The sequence below is a fragment of the Orcinus orca genome, chromosome 2 (assembly GCF_937001465.1).
Source record: "Orcinus orca chromosome 2, mOrcOrc1.1, whole genome shotgun sequence".
Lineage (NCBI taxonomy): Eukaryota > Metazoa > Chordata > Mammalia > Artiodactyla > Delphinidae > Orcinus > Orcinus orca.
Genome location: NC_064560.1, coordinates 49,274 through 74,446, shown reverse-complemented (window position 1 = coordinate 74,446; position 25,173 = coordinate 49,274). Strand labels below are relative to the sequence as shown.

Sequence of the window (25,173 nt, the reverse complement as noted above, 5' to 3'; positions counted from 1 at the left end):
GAGGTGAATTCCGGGAGGCAGCAGTGTTGAGGGCAGCCCAGCCATTTGGCAAAGAGTAAGCAGAAATGACTTCTGAGAGGAACAGTTTGAGAAAGAACAAAGTTGCCCATGATTCCTAAGCCAGAGTTTGCTGAAGCGTTTTTTCGCTAGAAATGCTTTCAAGACAAGACTTTTCCTTCTGGAGAAGCTTAAGACCTGAAAGTCAGCCATCTTTGGCTATTACAAAACTTCACAATGTATAAAATTTTAAAACAAAGACTTGTGTTCAAGAATTCACTTAAAAAGCAACTAGAATTGATCTGTTCTTTGCTTCTAGAGGTCCTTTCCAACTCTAGACTTTTATTTATTCTAAAAATAGAATCCTTCTTCAAGTTAACTTTCAGGAAAAGGAAGGGTAGTTTTATTAGATAATTATTGTTCTTTCCTTTTCCCCATCGACCAGGTTTTGCCCGGTGAGTAAACAGTGTCAGTCGGCTGAGTCTTTCCAGCTTTAAATACCTTTAGTTCTCTAAGCCTCCAGGATATTGCTTATCAAGGACAGGCATTGATTACTCTCTACCAAAGGGTCTAGCAGCGTGGTTGGTCTCCTGAAAAGCTGGCGAGGGGGAGGTGTTATATGTCTTATTCGGGGTTAGTCAAGAGTCCAGAAGCCTGGGAGGCCACACTGGCTACCCTTGGAGGTTTTATGGATGTGACTGGAGAAATACGATAGTGTTTCCAGCTGCTCCATTTAGTGGCCAGATAGAATGGGACAAGTCACTTAATCTCTAAGGCCCGTTTCCTCACCTGTAAAATGGGGCTATTGGTAACACCTACATCACTGCACTGTTTTTTGGATTTAAATGTTAAACATATGTTAGTCATAACTATCTGTGTGTGTGTTTGACTCATGTAGCTGCACCGAGACCAGATTTATTTGTGCCAGTAGGACTGCATTGTCAGCTTTAGTCAGATATATCATGTTTTTAAACTTCTTTCATGATTGTGAAAAGATCACCAAGAGGAAGCAGTGAGCTGACAGCTGAGGCAGAGGGAGAGTTGGAATTCCTGGAATGTTTGTTCCCAACCTCCTTTCCAGCTCTCATCACCAGTGAAAGCTACTTTTTTGGACCAAGAGAAAGCACTCTTGGGAGCCTCTATGGAGCAGGGTTTGTGTGTGTGTGTGTTTTTAAGTTCTTCAATAAATACATGGGTCCACAAAGAAAAACCAGTAGAAAGAAACACTGTGGATGTAAAAAACATCGTTGAGACCGCACTAATGCTTGGGTACTTTTGCTGCTTATATTTATGAAGAGACCCTTGAAATTACCCAGAAAAGTGACCCAAATAGTCACAATGTGACCGTGCTTTTAATTTCACTAGTGTTCATATGGCTACAGCTTAGTTTCAGATAAATTCGCAATAAATGAAATTACAGAATGCAGTTTGTCTCCCCAAGGGATGGTTTTATTGCTTTTGCGTCCATTTTGCTAAGTATGTTTTCAAAGTAGAGGCCTGTATACCTAGTCATAGTAAATAAAATCATTGGATATTAGGAAATAGGCATCACTGAAAGATATTCAGATTCTTGGAAATTTTAGTTTTTTCTTTCATATCTTCTATTTTCTAAAAAAAAAAATGTAATTAGTTTTTTGCTTCTATTGCCAGAGAAGCACAGGAGAACTTTATTTCCTTCCCATTTGAAAGATGTAATATCACAATCTCGATTCTGACTCCTGTTCAGACATTCTGAGCCACAGGGGAACCTGCCCACATTCAAATTCACAATGTGGGTGCTGATATCATAGGGAATTATCTTATTGTTCCATTTCCAATAATAGAGAAAAAAGTCAGAAATTCAATATGACTCTACTAAATAGTAACAACATCTCTCAGCATTTATAACACATTATATTCTGGTATCACCCAAGGTGCTGAAAGAAAAGATTTTTTTCCTAGCTTACATAAATTCTTGATTTTCATCTTCTGAGATGCTGCAATGCATGCAGATGTCTCATAATATTATAGGTATCTTAATTTTATACACAGACAGTGACATGAAACTGAAAGAATTTAGTCCAACCACTGTTGTGAATGTATTTCCATATAAATCCCCAATCTAATGTTAGACTAATTTCTGCCATAATGTAGACACTTCAGGGAAATGATAAAACCAGGGACATGTGACTTTGAAAGTCTAATTGGTGAAAGAGCATTAGTTTCTTAAAACTGGAAATGCTCTACTTTCTTTTAGACATATTTTACCTGGAGCAATTTATAACATCAACACATTTCCTAATCATGCTCTACAACAAGAAGTCAGTGACTTACAATATTCATGGAATAGTGAATCTTTTACAATTAAGGGGCCAAAGTTACAGCGGATTGTCAATTGAGGATGTTAACATCAAGTAAAACCCAACATCATTTCATCTCAAACATAACATGTCCAAAAGCAAGACTCTTGATCCCTTCCTGCCAACACAAATCCATTTCTCTAGTGTTGTCCAGCTTAGTAAGTGGCACCCCCATTCGCCCAAAATATTTGCTCAAGCCAAAGGCTTGGGGGTTATTCCTAACCCCTTTATTTCTCTCATACTCAAAATCCAATTTAGCAGCAAATTCCTTTGGCTCTACCTTCTCCAATTACCCCAGGTCCAATCACTTCTTACCACCTTGATCTCCAGCACCCTGGTCTAAGCCACCATAGTTTCTAGCCTGACCTACAGCAACAGCTGCCTAGCTAGCCTCTGCTTCCACTCTCACACCCGATAATTAGTCTATTCTCCACACAACTGCCAGGGTAACCCTCTTAAAATATTGATTAGATTATTTCACTCCTCTTTGCTCACAATCCTCCTATGGTTTCCATCATGCTAGAAGAAACCCATATTCCTTCCATGGCTTACAGGGTTCTAACTGGTCTGGCTCTTGTCTTTCCGAGTGAATGCTATTTTCATTCTTCCCCTCACTCTACTCCACCCCAGCTAACCTCCTTCCCACGCCTCACCAGGACCTGGCCCGTGTGGTCCATCTACCTGGATGGAAGCTCGAGATGTTCTTTTGGTTCACTGTCTCTCTTCATTCAGATCCCTCCCCACATGACCTTGTCAAAGAGGAGAGAACACTCACCTAAAATAGCATCTTATGTCACTCTCTAACCTAGTGGTCCTCAGCTCTGGCTGTGCATTAGAACTTCCTGAGCAACTTAAACTTTGTGATGCCCAAGCTGCACTTCCAAGTAACTGAAATAGAATCTCTGCAGGTGGGACTAAGGCTTCAGCATTTTTTAAAGTGCTCAGTTGTTTCCAGTGTTGAGCCAAGGTTGAGCCCCACTGCTTCAACTCCTGACCCTGCTTCATTTTTCTTCATAGCACTTATTACTACTGATATAACATTATATGTTTATTTGTTTTCTAGAATTTGCTCTATGTGTTTAGAGACTTTCTATGTTTTGCTCACTGCTAATTCCTTAAGACCTAGAACACTTTGCAAATTATAGGGATTCTTAATTAATTTCTTAAGAGGAAGAACATTCCTTCCCCAAAAAAACAGAAAAAAAAGATAGTTTCAGAAAGAAGAGATGGTCCTTTCAAAGAAAGAAAAATTGACTTTACACTGATTTATTTTTTAACTTTGAATAAAAAAATTGTATTGATATATTACATTGTGTGTTGTGTGATGACTTTCCATTAGATATGGGTTTTTTAATGTTGTTTCTTATAGCTATCTTTTTTCTTCCAGTTTTATTGAGAGATATTTGATATACAGCACTGTATGAGTTCACGGTTTACAGCATGATGATTTGACTTACATACATCATGAGGTGATTACCACAATAAGTTTAGCGACCATCCATCATCTCATGTAGACACAAAATAAAAGAAGTAGAAAAACATTATTTTTCCTTGTGGTAAAAACTCTTCGGATTTGCTCCCTTAACAACTTTTATATGTAACATACAGCAGTGTTAATTATAGTTATCCCATTGTACCTCACGTCCCTAGTACCTATTTATCTTATAACTGGAAGTTTGTGCCTTTTGATGCCTTCAACCAATTCCTCCCCCCACCCAACACCCCTTTCCTGCCTTTGGTAACCACAAATCTGATCTCTTTCTCTATGCTCAATGCTAGTCAATTGTTCGAGTCAACCAATTTGTTTAATTTGTCCCTTGTTAAAGAATATCTATATTATATTGTTTCCAGGCTCCAGGCTTTCACTATTATAAAGAATGTTGCATTTCTTATATAATCCTCAAACTCTATGAGAGGGGAACAGTTTAATCCCATTTTACAGATGAAGACTAGAGAGAGGGATAGGGAAATGAAGTAATTTGCGTAATCTCATGCATGTAGTAAGTGGAAAATGTACAATTCTAATCCAGAGCCTGCATTCTTTACTACCTTCCATTGTCTTCCTGCCAACAAGGGGAACTGTATTAGTATTTATCTGCCATGTTAAGTAAGGTATTGGAGGCATGCTGCAGACTGTACAGACTGGGGCTTCAGGAGTGTTTGTAATATGTTATTGCCTTAGCTTAGGTCATGGATTCGCACGTATCTATTTTTGTGGTTTGTTTTTGAAACATAAAGCATTTGTTTATTTTTGTGTTTCTTAATTTACGTCAATGTCACATATGAACTTTCATATGTATCATCTATTACACAATTAAAACTGTTAAAAATCCCAATACTGGTAAAAAGTTGTGTGGGTAAAATCTAAGGACAAGTTCTTCAGATTGCTTTAAAATTTCTGACCTATTCTTACATGGCTGGGGAAAGGAGAGATTGCAATGGTGATTTAGGAACCCATGGAGAGCAAATCTCAAATCTGGTCACATAGTGACCACCACGGCAATTATTCATCTGACATCCCTTTTCTAGGAACTATTCTTTTCCCAGTATTCATGGTTATGGTGGGAGACATAATGATCCTACTTCCTGGATACAGTTGATTGGACCAAGAGAGGACCCTTGGGACAGGATATTGTTTCTCTGGTAATTCATTTCCTGGCCTGAGTCAGCTGGTCTATAAGCAGTCACATGACTCAGGCTAAGCCAATCAGTGTCCTTTACCTAGAATTTTAGAACCAGAACTGGGAAACTATTAAGATTCAAACTCAAATCTGCTAGTAGACTTTTTTTAAAAAAAATTTTTGGCTGTGTTGGGTCTTCATTGTTTCATGCAGGCTTTCTCTAGTTGTGGCGAGTGGGGGCTACTCTTCATTTCAGTGCATGGGTTTCTCATTGCGGTGGCTTCTCTTGTTGCGGAGCTCTGGCTCTAGGCGCGTGGGCTTCAGTAGTTGTGGCGCACGGGCTCAGTAGTTGTGGCTCACGGGCTTAGTTGCTCTGTGGCGTGTGGGATCTTCTCAGACCAGGGATCGAACCCATGTCCCCTGCATTGGCAGGTGGATTCTTAACCACTGGGCCACCAGGAAAGTCTCTCTGCTAGTAGACTTTTGGAGAAAATTTCATTTGCATTAAAAAGAAGGAATACAAGGCAGACAAAAATACAAAAAACAAAAAAACCGACAAGCCACAGGGAGTCTCAATGGCATTCAAGGCTTGATTCCAGATGTTCCTGAGGCCCAGCTACACCCAAGACCTTCCAGAGCTAAGTTGTTTTGTAAGAGTCCCACAGTATCCATTTAATAAATTACTTTTTTTCTAAACTACTTAAAAAAAAAAGTTTCTGTTTTACCTGAGAGAATTCTAATTTCCTTAGGTCAATTAATCAGCAGGTGGTGCTGCAAAGGTATAAGCAGACGGCTATCAGGACAATAAGGACTTCCTGTGCTAGCCACTGAGAGTTTAATTGGTTATAGACCCACAACAGGTATTTATACTGAACAGCCAAAAGAAAATACAGTTAGCAAACAAAGAAGTATACCCTACTGGTCATGACAAAAAAAACCAGACAAAAGTAAAATCACCAGAGTTGCAGAACTTCCTTTGCCAAAAAAAAAAAAAGAATTTTTAAAAACTAAAAAACAATTGAGAGGCAAAGTAGGAATAATGGATCCCAATCAACAGGAATAAACCATAGAAATTCTTCTGTGCAAATGCATCAGTTTTGTGTAAAATAAAGGAGGTGGACCAGATAACTGTCTACCTCCTTACTACCTCTAAAATTCTTTAGCTCTGATGTTAAAAACATTAATAGCAATTTACAACTTTTGTAAAGTCCTGAAAATATGACAAAAATTATTTCACATTGAACATCACTGTCAAAAATGGAGGTCTTAGCTGACTTAATACCAATGATAAAATCAGACCAAGTGGTTCAGAATATGCTTTATTGGCTAGTTAACAAGTTTGGGTGACTTGTGAAGTATCAGATATAGCCCATGCTCTGTAGATGCTAAAAATATATAGAAATGTTGTGTAAAGATCCAAGAAAGCAAAATCCAATCCCTATCATTTTATTTCTCCATGGCTTTTAAATTAAAATCACTACTCAAGATCCAGCTCGTATTTATTTCCATTTCAAAGTCTAGTTTATTTTTCCTTTCACACCAATGATTCACTTTATCAAGAATATTTTCTTTATTGTGACTTAGTACTATATATATATGTATATATAATTAGAGTAACGATTACAGAATATTTTTGACAAGTATGGAAAAATAGTAGTTAATGTTTTCCATCTGTTTGCTGCATGCTATGTCACCAAAAGAACCACTGAGCCTACAGAATCAGGAAACGCCTATGCAAGTACATGACAGAAATATAAATGTCTAATGAATTAATTTTGATCACTTACTTACACGTTTTTGTAAATGTTACCATATGTTGTTTAAATTACCCATTATCAAAATTAGTGCACAAATGTTGTCTCTTCCAGAGCTTCACTCTGGGAAGTTTTAAAAATTATAATTATTTAAATTTATTTGTGTAAAATGTATTGTCATTTACTTCTAGATATCTATTTTCTAAAATTAAAGTTCAAGTTCTGAAATCTTCCTTATAAGAGCTTTAGTGGTGCTGTCGCAAGTCTTCTGTTTGGTAGATTTAAGTTCTCCAAAAAGTAAAAACAAAGAACTATATCTAATGACCTCAAATTCAAACTACATCTTGCAGAAAGGGAATGCAGAATGTGTTACAATTTCAATCTGCAGGCTTGGAAGGCATTGCAGATTGTTCGTGTTCTAGGAAGTCACCATAGCTTGGTTTCATGTTGGGACCCGTCTGTCCCCATCCCACCCCATCCTTCTGAGGGATTGTGCTGGAGGAAGAGACCTCAGTCAGAGCAACACAGAGAAGTCTAAGAAACCCTTTCTAGATGAGTCTATTTCACCAACCTGGCACAAAAATGGAGGTCAGAAAGCCTTCCCATAACCAAAACAACTGTTCTAAATATTATAAATATTGGCTTAGTAATTTGTTGTTTGTTGAACAACGATTGAGCAATTATAAAGCCAGCACCTCCTAAACTCCTTGGAGGCAGGTGCTCTAATTATGCCTATTTGACTCGCCCAAGGTTACACAACTAAGAAGTTGCCCCGCTGGGGGTGAACACAGGTGTGTCTGACTATGGAGCTGGTGCCCTGACCGGTCCATAATGCTCCCTCCAAATAACCAAGTGTAAATGGCCAGATTTATTGGTACAAATGACACAAACATAACTTCCCGCCTTCTTGTCCTACGCTATGTTATCAGGGATGTAACTAAGCAGACTTTCTGGTCTGAGATTTTTAGTCTTATATTAATGTTTACAGAATGTGGTTTATCCCAATTAGTACTGCACATGCAAATTCCACACAGTGAAAATTTAAAGAAAAAATAGGCCTGAAATCACACGGCTCTCCCACTTGCAGTACTGGCAGAATAGGTATCAAAGAACTTGCACTGCTCTCCATTCACCAAACTGCTGAGTCAAGGTTAAGTCCAGGGGATAAGTTTTGGAAACACGAAAAACCTTGAATACATGCACACATGTACACTGTGCCTGAGGAGAGGTCACATATTGGATATTTGCATCCCAAAACATGAAGAACCATTGCACTAAAATCTTTTAAATTGTAAAATTGTGATTTCCCACATAACTTATATAGGAAGAATCTTAATCCATAAAAGAAAACCTGGCCTGTTTGTTATATTTCTCATGATAAAGTAATAAATTAGTATTGTGATTTACTCAAAAACAAAGTTAGAGAAAAACTAAAAATGGTTGCACTAAGGTTTACAATGCACATATGATACAACTGTGTTAAAAGAAGGAACACTAGATTGGTGTAACGTGAATTGTTTCATCATGAACACATGTCTTAGAGTCTCCGAGAAATCTTTCCTTCACTCAATCCTGACGGTCAGAACATAAAAGGTGACTGTTCATTAAAGAAAACCAGACATCTCAAGTTAAGGAATTTAGTGCTTTTCTGTGTATGGGAGGATGCAGGAGCCTGGGCTCACTGAAATCATCCCTTTGACGTGCACCTCAGTGATCTGGGGTCAGTACCCTGCTCTTCTCCATCCTGAATCCCCTCAGGGTGCACAGCTGGGGGCAGCTGCAGTGGCTGCGGGCCTGGTGGCAGCAACATCCTTTGTTTTCTGACAGGGCAGGCGACATTCTTTGTCCACAACAGTCTAGAACTGTCAGGCACAAACTGAAGCTGCTGTGCTCAGGCAGAATTTCTTCTTCAGGGAAGACTTAGCTCTGCTCTAAAGATCTTTCAAATAACTGATTCAGGCCCATCAGATTATCTAGGATAATCCCTTTTCCTTAAAGTCAACTGGTTGTGGACTTTAATCACATCTACAAAATGCCTTCACAATAACACCTAGATAAGCGTTTGACTGAATAACTGGGGACTACAGCCTGGCCAAGGTGACACACAAAACTGACCATTACAACAATCACATGTATATGAATGTATATATACATCTGTATTATGATCCAGATGCACTGTTGCACTATGTGTGTGTAGACAGACAAATGGAGCATTCAGGAGGGATGCACACTAAAATGATAACAATGGAAGAGAGTGTATGTGGGGAGATGAAAAGGGGAGTGGTGTAGGGCAAAGAGGAGATTAACTTTTTACTCTTTATAGTTCTGGTGGGTGATGTTGATACTGGGGAGAGAATGCATGTGTGGGACCAGGGAGTATTTGGGAAATCACTGTACTTTCTGTCCAATTTTTCTGTGAACCTAAAACTACTCTGAAAAATAAAGTCTATTTTTAAAAAAATGACAGATTACCTACAAATAAATAGCAATCGGGTTGGTAGCAGAGCTCTCATCAGCAAAAATAAAAGCGGAAAAATATCTTTTATGTACCCAAAGTAAAGAACGCTGAACCTAGAATTCAATACATAATAAATTATCATTCAAGAAGGAAGATAATTCAATATGTATTCAAATATGATATACAATGGAATATTAGCCATAAAATGGAACGAAATTGAGTTATTTGTAGTGAGGTGGATGGACCTAGAATCTGTCATACAGAGTGAAGTAAGACAAAAAGAGAAAAACAAATACCGTATCCTAATGCATATATATGGGATTTTAAAAAGCGGTATTGATGAACCTAGTGTCAGGGCAGGAATAAAAGACACAGACATAGAGAATGACCTTGAGGGCACGGCGGGGTGGGGGGGGAAGGGGAATGTAGGATGAAGTGAGAGAGTAGCATTGACATATTATGGGGAAGGAAGCACACCTCTGTGACTGTATTAAAAGTCATTAAAATGTACACTTTCAAATGGCTAATTTGTATGGCATGTGAATTATATCTTAATGAAGTTGTTAGAAAAAAAAAACAAATATGAAAATATAATAGTTTACTCCTCACTGACATTTGTGAAGAAACTACTGAAGAATATGTATCAAAGAGGTAGGAGGGAAATGCAATGGTGAGCAAATCCATTTGGATAACATATTGCTAAACTAAATTAAGTACTGAGTTTGAAAAAAAACACAATAATTTTCATGGATGTGTTTAAAAATCAGAATGAAAATTCTGGATAACAATACTATGGAAGTTGATGGTGAAGTGTTTCAGCATGAAATAAAAAAATTATAAATATTTTGTTGCTTTTGCAAGAGAACAGAGTTAATAATTAACCTTAGAATATGTTAAAGAAATGTGAAGCTAACACACATGTTAAAAATGTAAGAGTACCTTTTAAAGAATACCACAGAAGTTAAGAAGAACATACTAACCCAACAAAAGGAGCAAAGGAAAACAATAGACAAGGCAAATGGGGATAAAAGCATGGTAAACAGATGACACAAAATAGGATAACTTCCAAGGAAGTTAGTACATTTTTGAAAATTTATCTTTAGAACACTACTCATCAAAACCTGTAAAATAGTTAATCCAATACTTAAGTGAAAATGTGTAGTTTTAAATGTGTTTATTATAAAACAAGAAGCAGTGAGCCTAAGAAATCAGAAGAACAACGAAAATTGGAGGAAGTAAATAAAAGCAAAGGTAGAATTACAGAAACAGAAAGATCAAAGAATTTTAAAATAGAATTAAATTGGAAATCAAAACCTGTTTCTCTTAAAAGAGTAGCAAATAGAAAAAGTCTGCTTAAGGAAAAAAGAGAGTACATGCAAATTAACATTAGGAATGGAGGAAGGCCGGTAAGTACAGATAAAGAACAGATTTTTTTAACCTTCAAAAACACATGACAATGTTACGACAATTAATTTTAAACAAGTGACATTAACACATTTTTAGAAAAATAAAAATGTCCACCTTTTAAAGGAACTAGACCCAGATATTTCACAGAAGAGATTTAGCAACCTCCAAGACACAAGTTATTTCTATCTTACAGAAACTCTTGCAGGGAATAGAAAAAGAGAGAAAGCTATCCAACTTTTTAAGGGGCTAACATAACATTGTTACCCAAATCGGACAATAAAAGAAAATTATAGGCCCATCTAAACTATAAACATGAATGCAGAAATGCTCTATAAACTATCAATGAATTGAACCCACATTATATTCTGAAATTTAGGGTTTTCTAGCATTTTTCAAAATTAGAAAAATATAATACTGTTTTCCTGTACATACATTGAAGAAAAGAAGCCATATGATCTTGCCAATGAAATAACAAATGTGATTTGACAAAACTTTAACTCATTCATTTAACAAAAAAGAACAAAATAACATTGTAGCAAAATGTCCTTACCTTGATAAGGTATCAAACTACAAACAAAAACCAAGAAACCACTCAGTGGTCAAAATATTTCAAATAATAATGGCTCGTATTGAATTTCATATTTTAAATAATTTTGCGTATATTAAATAATTTAATCCTCATAAGAACTACATGAGCTAGGTATTATTTTCTCCATTTGATAGATGGAAAAAGTGTTGCAGAGAGAGGTTAAGTAACTTGCCCCAAATCACACAGGTAGTAAGAGCTAGAGCTGGGATTTGAACCCTGGCACATTAGCCTCAAAGTCTTACTTTAGGATGCCATAATGCCTTGAAAAAGATCCAAAACCTCTTAATTTCTGTTGCCCACATAGATCATGCATTCTTGGATTGAGTGTGGATTCTGTCTAGTTCTATTTAAGCAGAATTTATGTAGATCCTAGAACTTGTGTCTCAGGGGCACTTTCCCCTAAGGTCCCAACATCTGTTTCAGATTTAGAATCATCCTCAGCAGATTCCTGAAGAGAACCTATTATTTGTCCTTCTGAAGTCTGTACCCTCTGGGGCCTAGTGAGGATCAATGCCCCTGCCATGTTCTCTCCCCCCAAAATCTAACTTTTTTTCAACTTTTGGATATTTTCCATGCCCTAAGTAACTTACTTCACTTCAATGGAATGCAGATGGCCTTCCCTTTGCCACAGCGCCTTCTGTGGTGGAGACCCACGACACATGACACAGACTGGGACTCTTTCTGGCTACATCTCACCTGCTTCTTTCAGGAAGGTTCCCTTAGGTTTATACTTCTTATCCTGACCCTTACATTGATCCCTTGCCTTCTTGAAAAACCTGTAAACCAGCCCTGTTTGCTAGGACTGAGTGCTCTCCCTTGATTACAATCCGTATCCGTGGGTGAGATCCTCTATTCCACCAACCGATTTTCGATCCTCAGTCGGTTGACTCGAACCATGCAGAACCGAGGATGTGGAGGGTTGACTGTACTGGCTAGGTCATATAAAAGACTTGAACATCCACGGAGTTTGGTATCTGCAGGGGGTACTGGAACCAATCTCCCTCGGATACCAAAGGACTATTGTAATTTCCCTTGATTTGGGGCTCAGATATTTGTTTTCTAACATAGTCCTCTCATCTTGATGTGGAAGGTCTAGCATAGGCAGAAATATGAAGTCAATGAGTTACTGAATTATCAGACCGTTCATTGTTTAGCTAAAGCTTGCCCATTTTCACCTCCTTGACTCGGATAAACTCATCTAGGTTGCCCTCTCCCAATCACCCCATCATGTACTTCATGAGGGGGGTCAATCGCTTTTGTCTTCCTTGGTTCCTTTTAGCGTTTCTCCTCTTCTCTGTGCTTCTTTCTTTTTTAAAAAATACATTTTCTTTTCTAATTAATTAATTTATTTATTTATTTTTGGCTGTGTTGGGTCTTTGTCGCTGTGCACGGGCATTCTCTAGTTTCGATGAGCGGGGGCTACTCTTCGTTGCGGTGCATGGCTTCTCACTGCAGTGGCTTCTCTTGCTGCGGAGCATGGGCTGTAGGTGCAGGGGCTTCAGTAGCTGTGGCACGTGGGTTCAGTAGTTGTGCCTTGTGGGCTGTAGAGCACAGGCTCAGTAGTTGTGGTGCACGGGCTTAGTTGCTCCGCGGCATGTGGGATCTTCCCGGACCAGGGCTCGAACCCGTGTCCCCTGCATTGGCAGGCAGATTCTTAACCACTGCTCCACCAGGGAAGTCCTGTGCTTCTTTTTTGAGAAGACTTAACTCTAGAAGTTCTTGGTCCCCTAGGGCTCAGGAAATACATTGGCAGTGGGCAGGGTGGTCGCTGAATAAAATGAAGTGTGCTCAGACACAAGTGCTTAGGGACAGCTATCTCCTCACTGGATTCTTTAGTGAAGCCATACTGGCCACTTTAATAAATAAGGCCCAACATTTTAGTGGTTTACCACAATGAAAGTGTGTTTCTCACTCATGTAACAGTCACTGTACATGTTCCTGGTGAGTGAGTACTTATCCTGACCATGGTGATTCAGGGACCCAGGTTCCTGCCAACTTATGGTGTCACAGTCCAAATGGCCTCTTTTGTTGCCTGTGTCTAGATGGCAGATGGGACAGAGAACTTCTTAAAGGTCTTGGCCTATAGGTGAAACACATCACTTCCATGCATATTTTGTAGTCGACTACTGATCTCATTGTCACATGTGTAAGTCAAAGGAATTAGAAAATGTAGTCCTTGATAGGGCAGTCATGTTTCAATTAAATTCCATATTACGGAAAGGTAGCACGATGTTGGTTGAAGCAAGCACTCAATGTCACTTCTTTACATTACATTAAAATAAATTTCCAGATGGATCAATATTTAAATGCACATTTTCTCCTCTTCAGCAAGTGGTATTGGGAAAGCTGGGCAGCCACTGTAAATCAGGGAAGTTAAAACACACCCTCTGGGCTTCCCTGGTGGCGCAGTGGTTGAGAGTCCGCCTGCCGATGCAGGGGACACGGGTTCGTGCCCTGGTCCGGGAAGATCCCACATTCCATGGAGCGGCTGGGCCCGTGAGCCATGGCCGCCGAGCCTGCACGTGCGGAGCCTGTGCTCCGCAACGGGAGAGGCCACAACAGTGAGAGGCCGCGTACTGCAAAGAACAAACAAACAAAAAAACACACCCTCTCACCATACAAAAAAATAAACTCAAAATAGCTTAAAGACTTGTTAACATGACACCATAAAACTCTTAGAACATAGGCAAAACATTCTCTGACATAAATCATGCCAATGTTTTCTTAGGTCAATCTCCCAAGGCAATAGAAATAAAAACAAAAATAAACAAGTGGGACCTAATCAAACTTACAAGCTTTTGAACAGCAAAGGAAACCATAAATAAAGCAAAAAGACAACCTACAGAATGGGAGAAAATATTTGCAAATGATGTGACTGACAAAGGCTTAATTTCCAAAATATAAAAACAGCTCATACAACTCAATAACAAAAAAACCAAACAATCCAATCAAAAAATGGGTAGAAGACTTAAATAGACAGTTCTCCAAAGAAGACACACAGATGGCCAATAGGCACATGAAAAGCTGCTCAACATTGCTAAAAATTATTAGAGAAATGCAAATCAAAACTACAATGAGGTACCACCTCACACCGGTCAGAATGGCCATTATTAAAGAGTCTACAAATAACAAATGCTGGAGAAGGTGTGGAGAAAAGGCAACCCTCCTAAACTGTTGGTAGGAATGTAAATTGGTGCAGCCACTATGGAAAACAGCATGGCAGTTCCTTAAAAAAGTAAAAATAGAACTACCATATGATCCAGCAATCCCACTCCTGGGCATATATCCCGAGAAAACTCTAATTCAAACAGATATATGCACCCTAATGTTCACAGCAGCACTATTTACAATAGCCAAGGCATAGAAGCAACCTAAATGTCCGTTGACAGATGAATGAATAAAAAAAGATGTAGTACATATACACAACGGAATACTACTCAGCCATGAAAAAGAATGAAATAATACCATTTGCAGCAACATGAATGGACCTAGAGATTATTATACTAAGTGAAGTAAGTCAGAAAGAGAAAGATAAATACCATATGATATCACTTATATATGGAATCTAAAATATGACACAAATGAACTTATTTTTGAAACAGAAACATAGAAAACAAACTTATGGTTACCAAAGGGTAAAGGGGGTGGGGCAGGGGTAAATTAGGAGTTTGGGATTAGCAGAGACAAACTACTATATATAAAATAGATAAACAACAAGATCCTACTGGATATTGACTGTATTCAACATCCTGTAATAAACCAAAATGGAAAAGAATATGAAAAAGAATATGTATTTATATGTATAACTGAATCACTTTGCTGTACACCAGAAACTAACACAACATTGTAAATCAACTATACTTCAGTAATAAAAAAAAGGAGTGAATTTTAAAAATTTAAAGTAGATTATAATCACTGAAAGGGAAACAGCTGTCTATTATGAAACAAAATCCAGAACTCATTTTAAAAACATTAGTTAATTCAACTACAAACAGAAGGCATGGCAACCAGCAAAATGGGGATGGGAGAGTAGGGGGGTGGGGAGACTCATGGCTCAAAATGGTCATTTCATTAGTATATGAATGGTTTCTATAATCAAGAAGAAAATTCTAACAGTCCAAAAGGGAAACCAGGAAAAGATATAAGATGATAGTTCACCCAGAGAGGAAATATGGTGAGTCTAAGCAACAAATTAAAAAAGTAAAATCAAAATAAGATACCAGTGGCACAACTCAAACATTTTAATGACATTCTGGGACAGGCTGTGGCAAAACAAAACTTCATGCACTGCTTATGAGGGTGTAAACTGATACAGCTTCTATGGATTTCATCATTAACTCTGAAATTTAAAATGGGATATCCTTGGGCTTCCCTGGTGGCACAGTGGTTGAGGGTCCACCTGCCGATGCAGGGGTCACGGGTTCGTGCCCCGGTCCGGGAAGATCCCACATGCCGCGGAGCGGCTAGGCCTGTGAGCCATGGCCGCTGAGCCTGTGTGTCCGGAGCCTGTGCTCCGCAACGGGAGAGGCCACAACAGTGAGAGGCCTGCGTACTGCCAAAAAAAAAAAAAAAGGGGGATATCCTTTGGCCCAGTAAATCCCTTTCTACAAAAACATCTCACAAATATAGTTCTTGTGCTCTAAGTAAAAGACATTCATTCACTTAGCACTGTTTATATCAGCAAAACACTCTAAAAGACCCACAGATCTATCAATAGGGTTATGGCTCATTAATTTATGTTTCACCCATACACTGGAAAATTATAAAGCAATTCAAAAGAGTAAGATAACTCTACATGCAGTCATGTTAAGATCCTTTGACATATTTGGTGAACAATGTAATCTGCATACACAGTGCAATAATACTCATGGAAAAGATATACCTGCATATATTTTGATATGCCTGCAAATGCAAAGAAAACGGTTTGAAAGGATAAACACCCACTTTTTAACACTTCCGTTAAGAGGAGGAATGGGACAGAAGGACGTTTTAGGGTTGGCTTCTGGGTTATTTTCTTCTTTTTCACTTTTCATTCCATGCATTTACTTCTAACTTTTTACAAGGAGAATGTTATGTCTGTAGTTAAAGAATAAAAACAACTAAATTAGGTGTACCAGGTTCACCAAAGCCTTACCCTGAGAACCATGCTTCTGGATGATCCGCCCAAAGGTAAAAGCTGCCACTTAGAACACATGACATATCTGTGCCATTTGTGTGTGTGTGTGTGTGTGTGTGTGTGCGCGCGCGCGCGCGCGCGTGCGGGGTGGGGGGGCGACCGTGAACCAGCCAAATTCTGCCAATAAATTGTGAGTCCTGTAGGACAGGCACGATTCCATTCGCCTGTAACACGTGTTTCTTGTATTCACTGAATCGTGAGAGGCTGGGCGCAGGGACACATTTGGGGCTGGTTAGGCTACCATGTGGCCGCCAGCAAAGCTCCAGCCTCCGGGCGCGAGCAGCCTGGGCTCGAACAGACTCCCTCAGAATTTCTCCAGGAAACCGTCGGGTGGGTGGAGATGGGCGCTCCGTCCAGCAGCGCCCTTCCAATCTGCTGTCCTGTTTGAGAACGTCGACTTTCCTTCCCGGAAATGAGCCTTAATGCAGCTAAGGTTGCGCCAGAGGCAGCGCCCGGGCGGGAGGCGGGGCAGGAACCGGGGCCCGTAGCGCAGGGGCCGGAGGCGGGGCCGGGGCCGGACTCGGAGAGCTGGCCGCAGCCGCCGGCAGGGCCCGGCTCCGAGCCTCTCCCGGCTGCAGAGCCCGAGCCGGAGCCGGTTTCGGCGTCGGGTCCGGGACAGGAGCTCGAGCTGGGCTGGGCTGCGGGGCAGCGCGCAGGGGCCCCGCCGGAGTCGCAGCCTCTGCCGGCGTCGGAGTCTGAGAACGGAGTGTCCGAGAGGCCCCGCTGCCACACCGACTGCCTGGAGGTGCCGCTCTCCCGGGCCTTCCGGCGGCTGGGATGGGAGGTGGGCTCGCACCCCTGGATCTTCTTTCTGCTGCCCATGGTTTTAACGGCCGTCCTCGGCGCTGGCCTGATTCACCTGCCCAAGGAAGAAGAAGACGTCGAGGAGCAGTACACCCCGATAGGGAGCCCCGCCAAGGCTGAGCGACGCTTCGTGCAGGGACATTTCATCGCCAACGACTCCAATCTCTTCTCCATCGCCAGGAAGAGCACCGGGGTCAATTATGCTTCCATTCTAGTGGTCTCCAACACCAACTTGCTGCTGGAACAAGAAATCTTATCAGAAATTAGTGAAGTGGACGACGCGTTTCAGGCTTTGACTGTGACACAGGCAAACGGAACCCAGATCCTCTACAATGAGGTGTACTCGAAGAACCAGGGCTACTGTGTACCCTTCCACCCACTCTTGTTCGCCTGGAAAACGAACAGTGTCCTCAACCTGAAAAACATCACCTTCCCCATCTACAGCCTAGCCGGCCAGGTCGTGTACCTGGCCAACATCCTTGGAGGAACTGTGTTAGGCAAGAGCATGGGACTGAGCCAGTTACTCCTGGAGGCCAAAGCCATGCGGCTGCAGTACTACCTGAAGACTGGCGAAGGAGAGGACAGCGAACGCAGCAAGGCGTGGCTGATCCACTTCCTGAACCAAGTTGGCAACCTTGAAAAGAGTCTGGCCTTGAAGAAGATCCAGGTACCTAGCGGCTGGGGCTTTACAGGGAGGCCAGGAGAAGGTGGGAGGGATAAGAAGACTTTTCCAACAGCACTCCCTAATTACTTGATGGAGCCCTTGACTTGAAGCTGGGTGTGTTCTGCTGTATTTGGTCCTTAATCCAACTTTCTTAACATAGCGCACTGAAGAATGCCACAAAAGAATCTAAAAGTGGATGTACGCCTATGTATAACTGATTCACTTTGCTGTACACCTGAAACTAACACATAATTGTAAATCAACTATACAACAAAATTTTTTAAAAATAAAATAAAAAAGAGAGCTAAGACGTAAAAAAAAAAAAAAAAAAAAGCCAGAAATCTTAAATCCTTGGTAACATTTTGCTGAAAAACACAAATTGTACATCCTCAAGGTTGTTCTGTTCAGTACAGACATTGATCTTAAGGTTTAGTTTGGTTTTCTGGTCAAATTACTTTGAAATTTTTACTTTTAGTTAAAGTCTTTGCTGTTTCTGGGAGCCCCCTAAAATTTGTTTAGAGTTCAGTGGAATAAAAAAAAAAATCTATAAGCAAAAGTTCCATGGTTTCGTTGAAAAAGAATGCTGAGCATTTTAAAAGTAAATTATAGCATAGTGCCAGGCACATGTTAGCTGTTCAGTAATTGCTGGGCTGGCAAACCTAATACTCTGAACAAAACTGGTGAAAGTGAGACACCTTCTGGAAAAAGCCTTTGAATACCCAGTCCTTAATGAAATGATATTTGTGCAGTTAAAATAGTAAAAGATAACAACCTAATAAAAATTTAGAAAAGCCAAAATGTCTATAGTTATCAATGATTTTTTTATATAAGATTCAGATTTCATATATTCAGGAGTTTTAAACTTTAGATTTTTGAAATAAACTTTGGAAAGCATGCCAGAGATTTGTGGGAAGAAGCAAATCTTTATTACCTTCTTTATTCTAAAATCATAATCCACATAGTTTGATTCTTTACTGAATTTTAATGTTTCAGTCAATAAGCTATAGTGTTTCAATATCATTTGTAACACACACAATATCGGAATTAAAAGTTACTTATCTAAGTATCTTTTTGTGGCAGATGGTCTACTTTACATCACTTTCTAGACAACTGGAATTTGAGCCAACTTCTATGACAGTGATCCCCTTGTTTCACTTGGCATACCTTCTAATCATATTATTTGCAATCACATCATGCTACAGGTAAAAGAATTTTATTAGTTTTTTAAACACTAACTTTAAAAAATATTTTATTGTGGTAATATATATGTATATAATGTATACACAATATATGTAACATAAAATGTACCATTTTAAAAACCATTAAAAAACAGTTATTTATTTAATTATTTGGCTATGCTAGGTCTTAGTTGCGGCACATGGGATCTTTATTTGCAGCATGTGGGCTCTTAGTTGTGGCATGCAGGCTCTTAGTTGTGGCATGCGGGATCTAGTTTCCTGACCAGGGATCCAACCTGGGCCCCGTGCACTGGGAGCATGGAGTCTTGACCACTGGACCACCAGGGAAGTCCCTAAAAACCATTTTTAAGTGTACAATTTAGTGGCATTAATTAGATTCACACTGTTGTGCAACCATCACAACTATCTCTTTATAAATATGTTCCATCACCCCAAACAGAAACTGTAACCATTAAGCAATAACTCCCCATTGTCTCCCCCAAGTCTTGGTTACTTTTTAATCTACTTTCTGTTTCCATGATTTTGCCTATTGTAGAGATTTCATATAAGTGGAATCATACAGTATTTGTCCTTTTGTGACTGGCTTATTTCACTTAGCATAATGTTTTCAAGGTTTATCCATGTTGTAGCATGAATTCCTTTTTATGGCTGAATAATATTCCATTTTATGTATATACCACATTTTATCTACTTATCTGTTTATGGGCCCTTGGAATATTTCCATCTTCTGACTATAGTGAATAATGCTGCAATGAACGTTGGTGTACAAATCTCTGTTTGAACTTGTTTTCAATTCTTTTCAGCATATACCTAGGAGTAGAATTAGTGGGTTGTATGATAATTCTCTGGTTAGCTTTTTGAAGAACCACCAAACTATTTTTCACAGAAGCTACACCATTTTATATCCCACCAGCAATGTGTAGGTTTTCCAATTTCTCCACATCCTCACCAACACTTATTTTCTGTTTTATTGATTATAGCCATCCTTGTAGGTATAAAGTGACATCTCATTGTGGTTTTGATTTGCATTTCCCTAGTAACTAATGATGTTAAGTATCTTTTTTATGTGTTTACTGGTCATTTGTATATCTTCTTTGGAGAAATGTCTATTCAGGTCCTTTGCCCTTTTTTTTTTTTTTTTGTCTGTGCCACACAGCTTGCAGGATCTTAGTTTCCTGACCAGGGATTGAACTCAGGCCCTTGGCAGTGAGAGCATGGAGTCCTAACCACTGGACTGCCAGGAAATTCCCACATTTGCCTATTTTTAATGAAATTGTTTGTCCTTTTGTTGTGTTGAGTCCTATTTTTGATGAGTACTTTATATATTTTAGATATTAAATCCTTATCAAGATATATGATTTGCAAATATTTTCTCCCACTCTGTAGATTATCTCTTTACTTTCTTGATAATGTCCTTTAATGCACAAAAGTTTTAATTTTGATGAAATTCAACGTATTTATTTTTCTTTTTGCTACTTGTGTTTTGGTGTTATATCTAAGAATCCATTGACAAGTCCAAGGTCATGCACATTTACCCTGTGTTTCCTTCAAGAGTTTTATGGTTTTAGCTCTGAAATTTAGGTGATTGCAATTTTTAATTCATAGTTGTATGTGATGTGGAGTAGGGGTCCAACTTAATTCTTGTACATGTGGAAATTCAGTTGTCCAAGTACCATTTGTTGAAGAGACTCTTCTTTCCCAGTTGAATGGACTTGGCATCCTTGTCAAAAAACAATGGGCTGTAGATGTATGGGTTTATTTCCAGACGCTCAGTTCTAGTCCATTGGTCTATATGTCAATCCATATACTAGTACCACTCTCTTTTAATTATTGTAGCTTTTTTATAAGTTTTGAAATCTGGAAATCTCAGCTGTCCATTTTTTTTTCATCTTAAGGTTATTTTGGATATCCAGGGCTCCTTGTGAATTTGAGTGTTGACCTTTCCATTTCTGGAAGAAAACGCCATTGGAATTTTGATAGAGATTGTGTTGAATCTGTAGATTGCTTAGGTGAGATTGTCATTTTGACAATATTAAGTCTTCCTCCCCATGAACTAAGAATGTCTTTCCATTAATTTAGGTCTTCTTTAGTTTTCATCAATGTTTTGTAGTCTTCAGCATACACGTCTTTCACTTCTTTGGTTAAATGCATTCCTAAGTATTTCATTATTTAAAACACTAAATGGAATTACTTCTTTAAGTTCGTTTTGAGATTGTTCATTGTGCATGGATAGAAACCGCTGAATCCTGTGTGTTTATCTTATAACCTGCAGATTTACTGAATTTGTTTACTAACGTTAGTAGTTTTCTTGTGGAGTCTTTGGATTTTTCATATATATAATCATATAATCTGTGCAAAGAGATAGTTACAATTCTTCCTTTCCAATTTGAATTCCTTTTATTTCGATTTCTTGTCTAATTGCTCTGGCTAGCACTTCCAGTACAATATTGAATATCATTGGTGAAAGTGGGCATCCTTATCTTGTTCCTGATCTTAGGTGGAAAGCTTTCCATTTTTCACCATTGAGTATGATGTTAGCTATGCAGTTTTCATTATTGACTTTATAACTTTGAGGAACTTTCCTTCCATTCCTTGTTTTCGAGTGTTTTTATCATGAGAAGATATTGGAATTTGTCAAATGCCTTTTCTGCATCTTTTGAGATGATCATGTGGTTTTTATCCTTTGTTCCATTAGTGTGGCGTATTACATTGATTGATTTTCCCATGTTGAACCACTCTTGCATTCCTGGGGTAAATCCCATATGGTCATGATGTATAATCCTTTCAATACGCTATTGAATTGTGTTTGCTAGAATTTTGTTGAGGATTTTTGTATCTATATTTATAAGAGGTATTATCTGTAGCTTTCTTGTGACACCTTTGTGTGGAATTGATATCAATGTAATGATGGCCTCATCATATGAGTTAGGAAGTGTTCCCTTCCTTTCAACTTTTTGGAAGGGTTTGAAAAGGATTGGTATTAATTCTTCTTTACATGTTTGGTAAAATTCACTAGTGAAGCCATCTGGTCCTGGACTTTTTTTGTTGGGAGGTTTTTGATTACTGATTCAATCCTTTTACTTGTTACATGTCTGTTGAAATGTTCTATTTCATCTTGAGTCAGTTTAGGTCTTTGTGTATTTCTAGGAATTTGTGCGTTTTATCTAGGTTATCCAGTTTGTTGGCATAAGTTGTTAATAGTAGTCTCTTATAATCCTTTACATTTCTGTAAGTTCAGTAGTAATGTCCTCACTTTCATATCTGATTTAGTTATTTGTATCTTTTTTATTTTCTCCTTTGTCACTCTAGATAAATGTTTGTCAATTTTGTTGATCTTTTTCAATAACCACTTTTGGTTTTGTTGGTTTTGTCTATTGTTTTTCTATTCTCAATTTCTATTCTCAATTTATCACTGTTCTAGTTTTTATTATTTTCTTCCTTCTGTTAGCTTTGTGTTAGGTTCTCTCTTCTTTTTCTGGTTCCACAAGATGTCTAAATCCACAAAGTGGTTTGAGATCTTTTCTCTTTTTTAATGTAGCTATAAATTTACCTCTGGGCACTGGTGTCACTACATCTCATAAGTTATGGTATTTTGTATGTTTGTTTTCATTTTCCTTATAAATTATCTGCCTAGATGTTTTATCCATTATTGAAAGTGATGTATTGAATTTGCCAACTATTACTGTAGAGCTATATATTTCTCTCTACAATTCTGTTAATATTTGCTTCATATATTTTGGGTCTCTGTTTTGTGGTTAATTTATGTTTATAGTTGTTATATCTTCCTGATTCATTGACCTTTTTATCAATATATAGTGTCCCTCTGTCTCTTTTAACAGTTTTTGAAATAAAGTCCATTTTTGTCTGATATCAGTATAGCCACCCCTGATCTCTTTTGGTTACTATTCATATGGAGTATCTTTTTAAATCCTCTGACTTTCAATCTATTCATGTCTTTGGATATAAAGTGAGTCTCTTGTACACAGCATATAGTTGAATCATGCTGTTTTATCCATTCTGACAATATCTGCCTTTTGATTGGAAAGTTTAATTTATTTAGATTTAAAATAATCGCTGACAAGGAAGGACTTGCTCCTGCTGTTTTGCTGTTTGTATTCTGTATATATTATAGCTTATTGTTCTTCATTTCATCCACTTATGCCTTTTTTTTTTTTTTTGGCCATGCTGCACAGCTTGTGGGATGTTTTCTTTAATACTCATCTTTTTTTTTTTTTAATTTTATTTTTTTTTGCTGCTCCACGGCATGTGGGATCTTCCTGGATGGGGGCACGAACCCGTGTCCTCTGCATAGGCAGGCGGACTCTCAACCACTGCACCACCAGGGAAGCCCAGCTTGTGGGATCTTAATTCTCCGACCAGGGATTGAACCCAGGCCCAGGCAGTGAAAGCTCCAAGTCTTAACCACTGGACCAGTGAATTCCTGATTTATGCCTTCTTTTATGTTTAGTTTCTATTTTTCTAGTGAGCTGTTTTGATTCTTTTTTCATTTCCTTTTGTGATGGTTTTTAGAGACTTTCTTTGTGGTTACCATGGAGATTCATATAACATCCTAAATTTAAAATGATCTATATTAAATTAATACCTACTTAACTTTTAACTATGCTGCTTCTATACATCTCTGTCCTCCCTCCCTTATGTTGTTGTCATAAATTGTATGCACTATAACATAGATTTATAGTTATTTTTATGTCATTGTCTTTTAAATTCTGTAGGAAGTAAAAGGTAGAGTTACAAACCAAAAATACAATAATACTTGTTTTTGTATTTGCCCATGTATTTACCTTTACTGGAGATCTGTATTTCTTCATGACTTCGGTTACTTTTTCTTTTTCCTTCATTTCAATCTGAAGGAGTTCCTTCAGCATTTCTTATAAGACAGGCCTAGTGATAACAAATTCCCTCAGCTCTTCTTTATCTGTAAATGTCTTAATTTCTCCTTCATATTTGAAGGAGAGTTTTCTGGACACTGCCTTGAAGTTGATCGGTTTTTCTTTTAACACTTTCAATATCATCCATTGTCCCTTGGCCTCCATGGTTTCTGATGAGAAATCAACCTTGATACTTATTAAGTATCCTTTGTACGTGATCAGTTGCTTCTTTCTTGCTGCTGCTTCCAAGACTGTCTTTGTCTTCATCTTTCAATAGTTTGATTATAATGTCTCTTGGTGTGGATCATTTTGAGTTTATCCTACTTGGAATTTGTTAAGTTTCTTGGATTTGTAGCTTCATGTCTTCTATCAAATTTGGGAAGTTTTCAGTCATTTTTCTTTAAATAGTCTTTCTGCCTTTTTTCCCCTCTCTTCTTTTTCAGGGACACCCATTATATGTATGTGGGTTTGCTTGCTGGAATCTAACAGGTCAGTGAGGTACTTTTCACTGCTTATTTCTTTCAGCCTCTCAGACTCAGTAATTTCAATTGACCTGTCTTCAAGTTCACTGGTTCTTTATTATGCCTGCTAAATCTGTTATTGAACATCTCTAGTGTTTTGTTTTTTATTTCAGTTGTACTTTTCAGCTCTAGAATTTTAGTTCCTTTTAAGTTTTTTTCTATCTCTTTATTTAAATGATCACTTTGTTCATACATTATTTTCCTTATATCCTTGTCAGTGCTCACCTTTAGTTCTCTAAGCTTATTTAAGACAGCATTTTATAGTCTTTATCTACTAGGTCCTGTCTCTGTCTTTCCTGTCAATTTATTTTGTTCCTTTGCCTGATCAATACTTTCCTATTTATTTGTTTGCCTTGGGATTTTGTTGTTGTTGTTGTTGTTGAAAACTTGGCATTTGACTATTATAATGTGGTAACTGGAAATCAGATTTCCTACCTCCCCAGGGTTTCCTGATGTTTGTTTGCTTGTTTGTTTAATACTGTAGTAGTTGATCTTCTTAGTGACTTTCCCAAACTATTATTGCAATGATTGTATTCCTTGTTTATGTTGTCACTGAAGTCCCGTTCCTTAGCTTGTGTTCAGCTAGTGTTTTGACAGAAATTTCCTTGCATTCCAGGAGCTCTCGCAGTCTTTTCAAAATGGTTGTGTGCCTGGACTCTTCTTCAACACTTACCCAGGGTTATGCCATGACTGGGGATTAGCCATAGGTGAAAAGCTTAGTGTCTTAAGTCCTTTTTGAGCATTATATCTTGCCC

The 25,173-nt window shown here is 38.4% G+C and overlaps 1 protein-coding gene across 5 annotated transcripts in view; it reads left to right on the top strand.

The window, feature by feature from the left end:
- Positions 1-16,184: 16,184 nt before the first annotated feature.
- PTCHD3 (patched domain containing 3) overlaps positions 16,185-25,173 on the top strand; it is a 31,298-nt gene continuing 22,309 nt past the window's right edge. Inside the window, exons 1-2 of one of the 5 annotated variants that reach the window (XM_049705743.1) lie at positions 16,185-17,812; positions 18,890-19,011. In XM_049705743.1, the coding sequence (XP_049561700.1) occupies positions 16,754-17,812; positions 18,890-19,011 (1,181 nt within the window). In that variant the 5' untranslated portion in view covers positions 16,185-16,753. The remainder of the gene's footprint in view (positions 17,813-18,889; positions 19,012-25,173) is intronic. The other 4 variants (XM_049705744.1, XM_033403536.2, XM_049705746.1 and 1 more) reach the window with 4 other exon arrangements.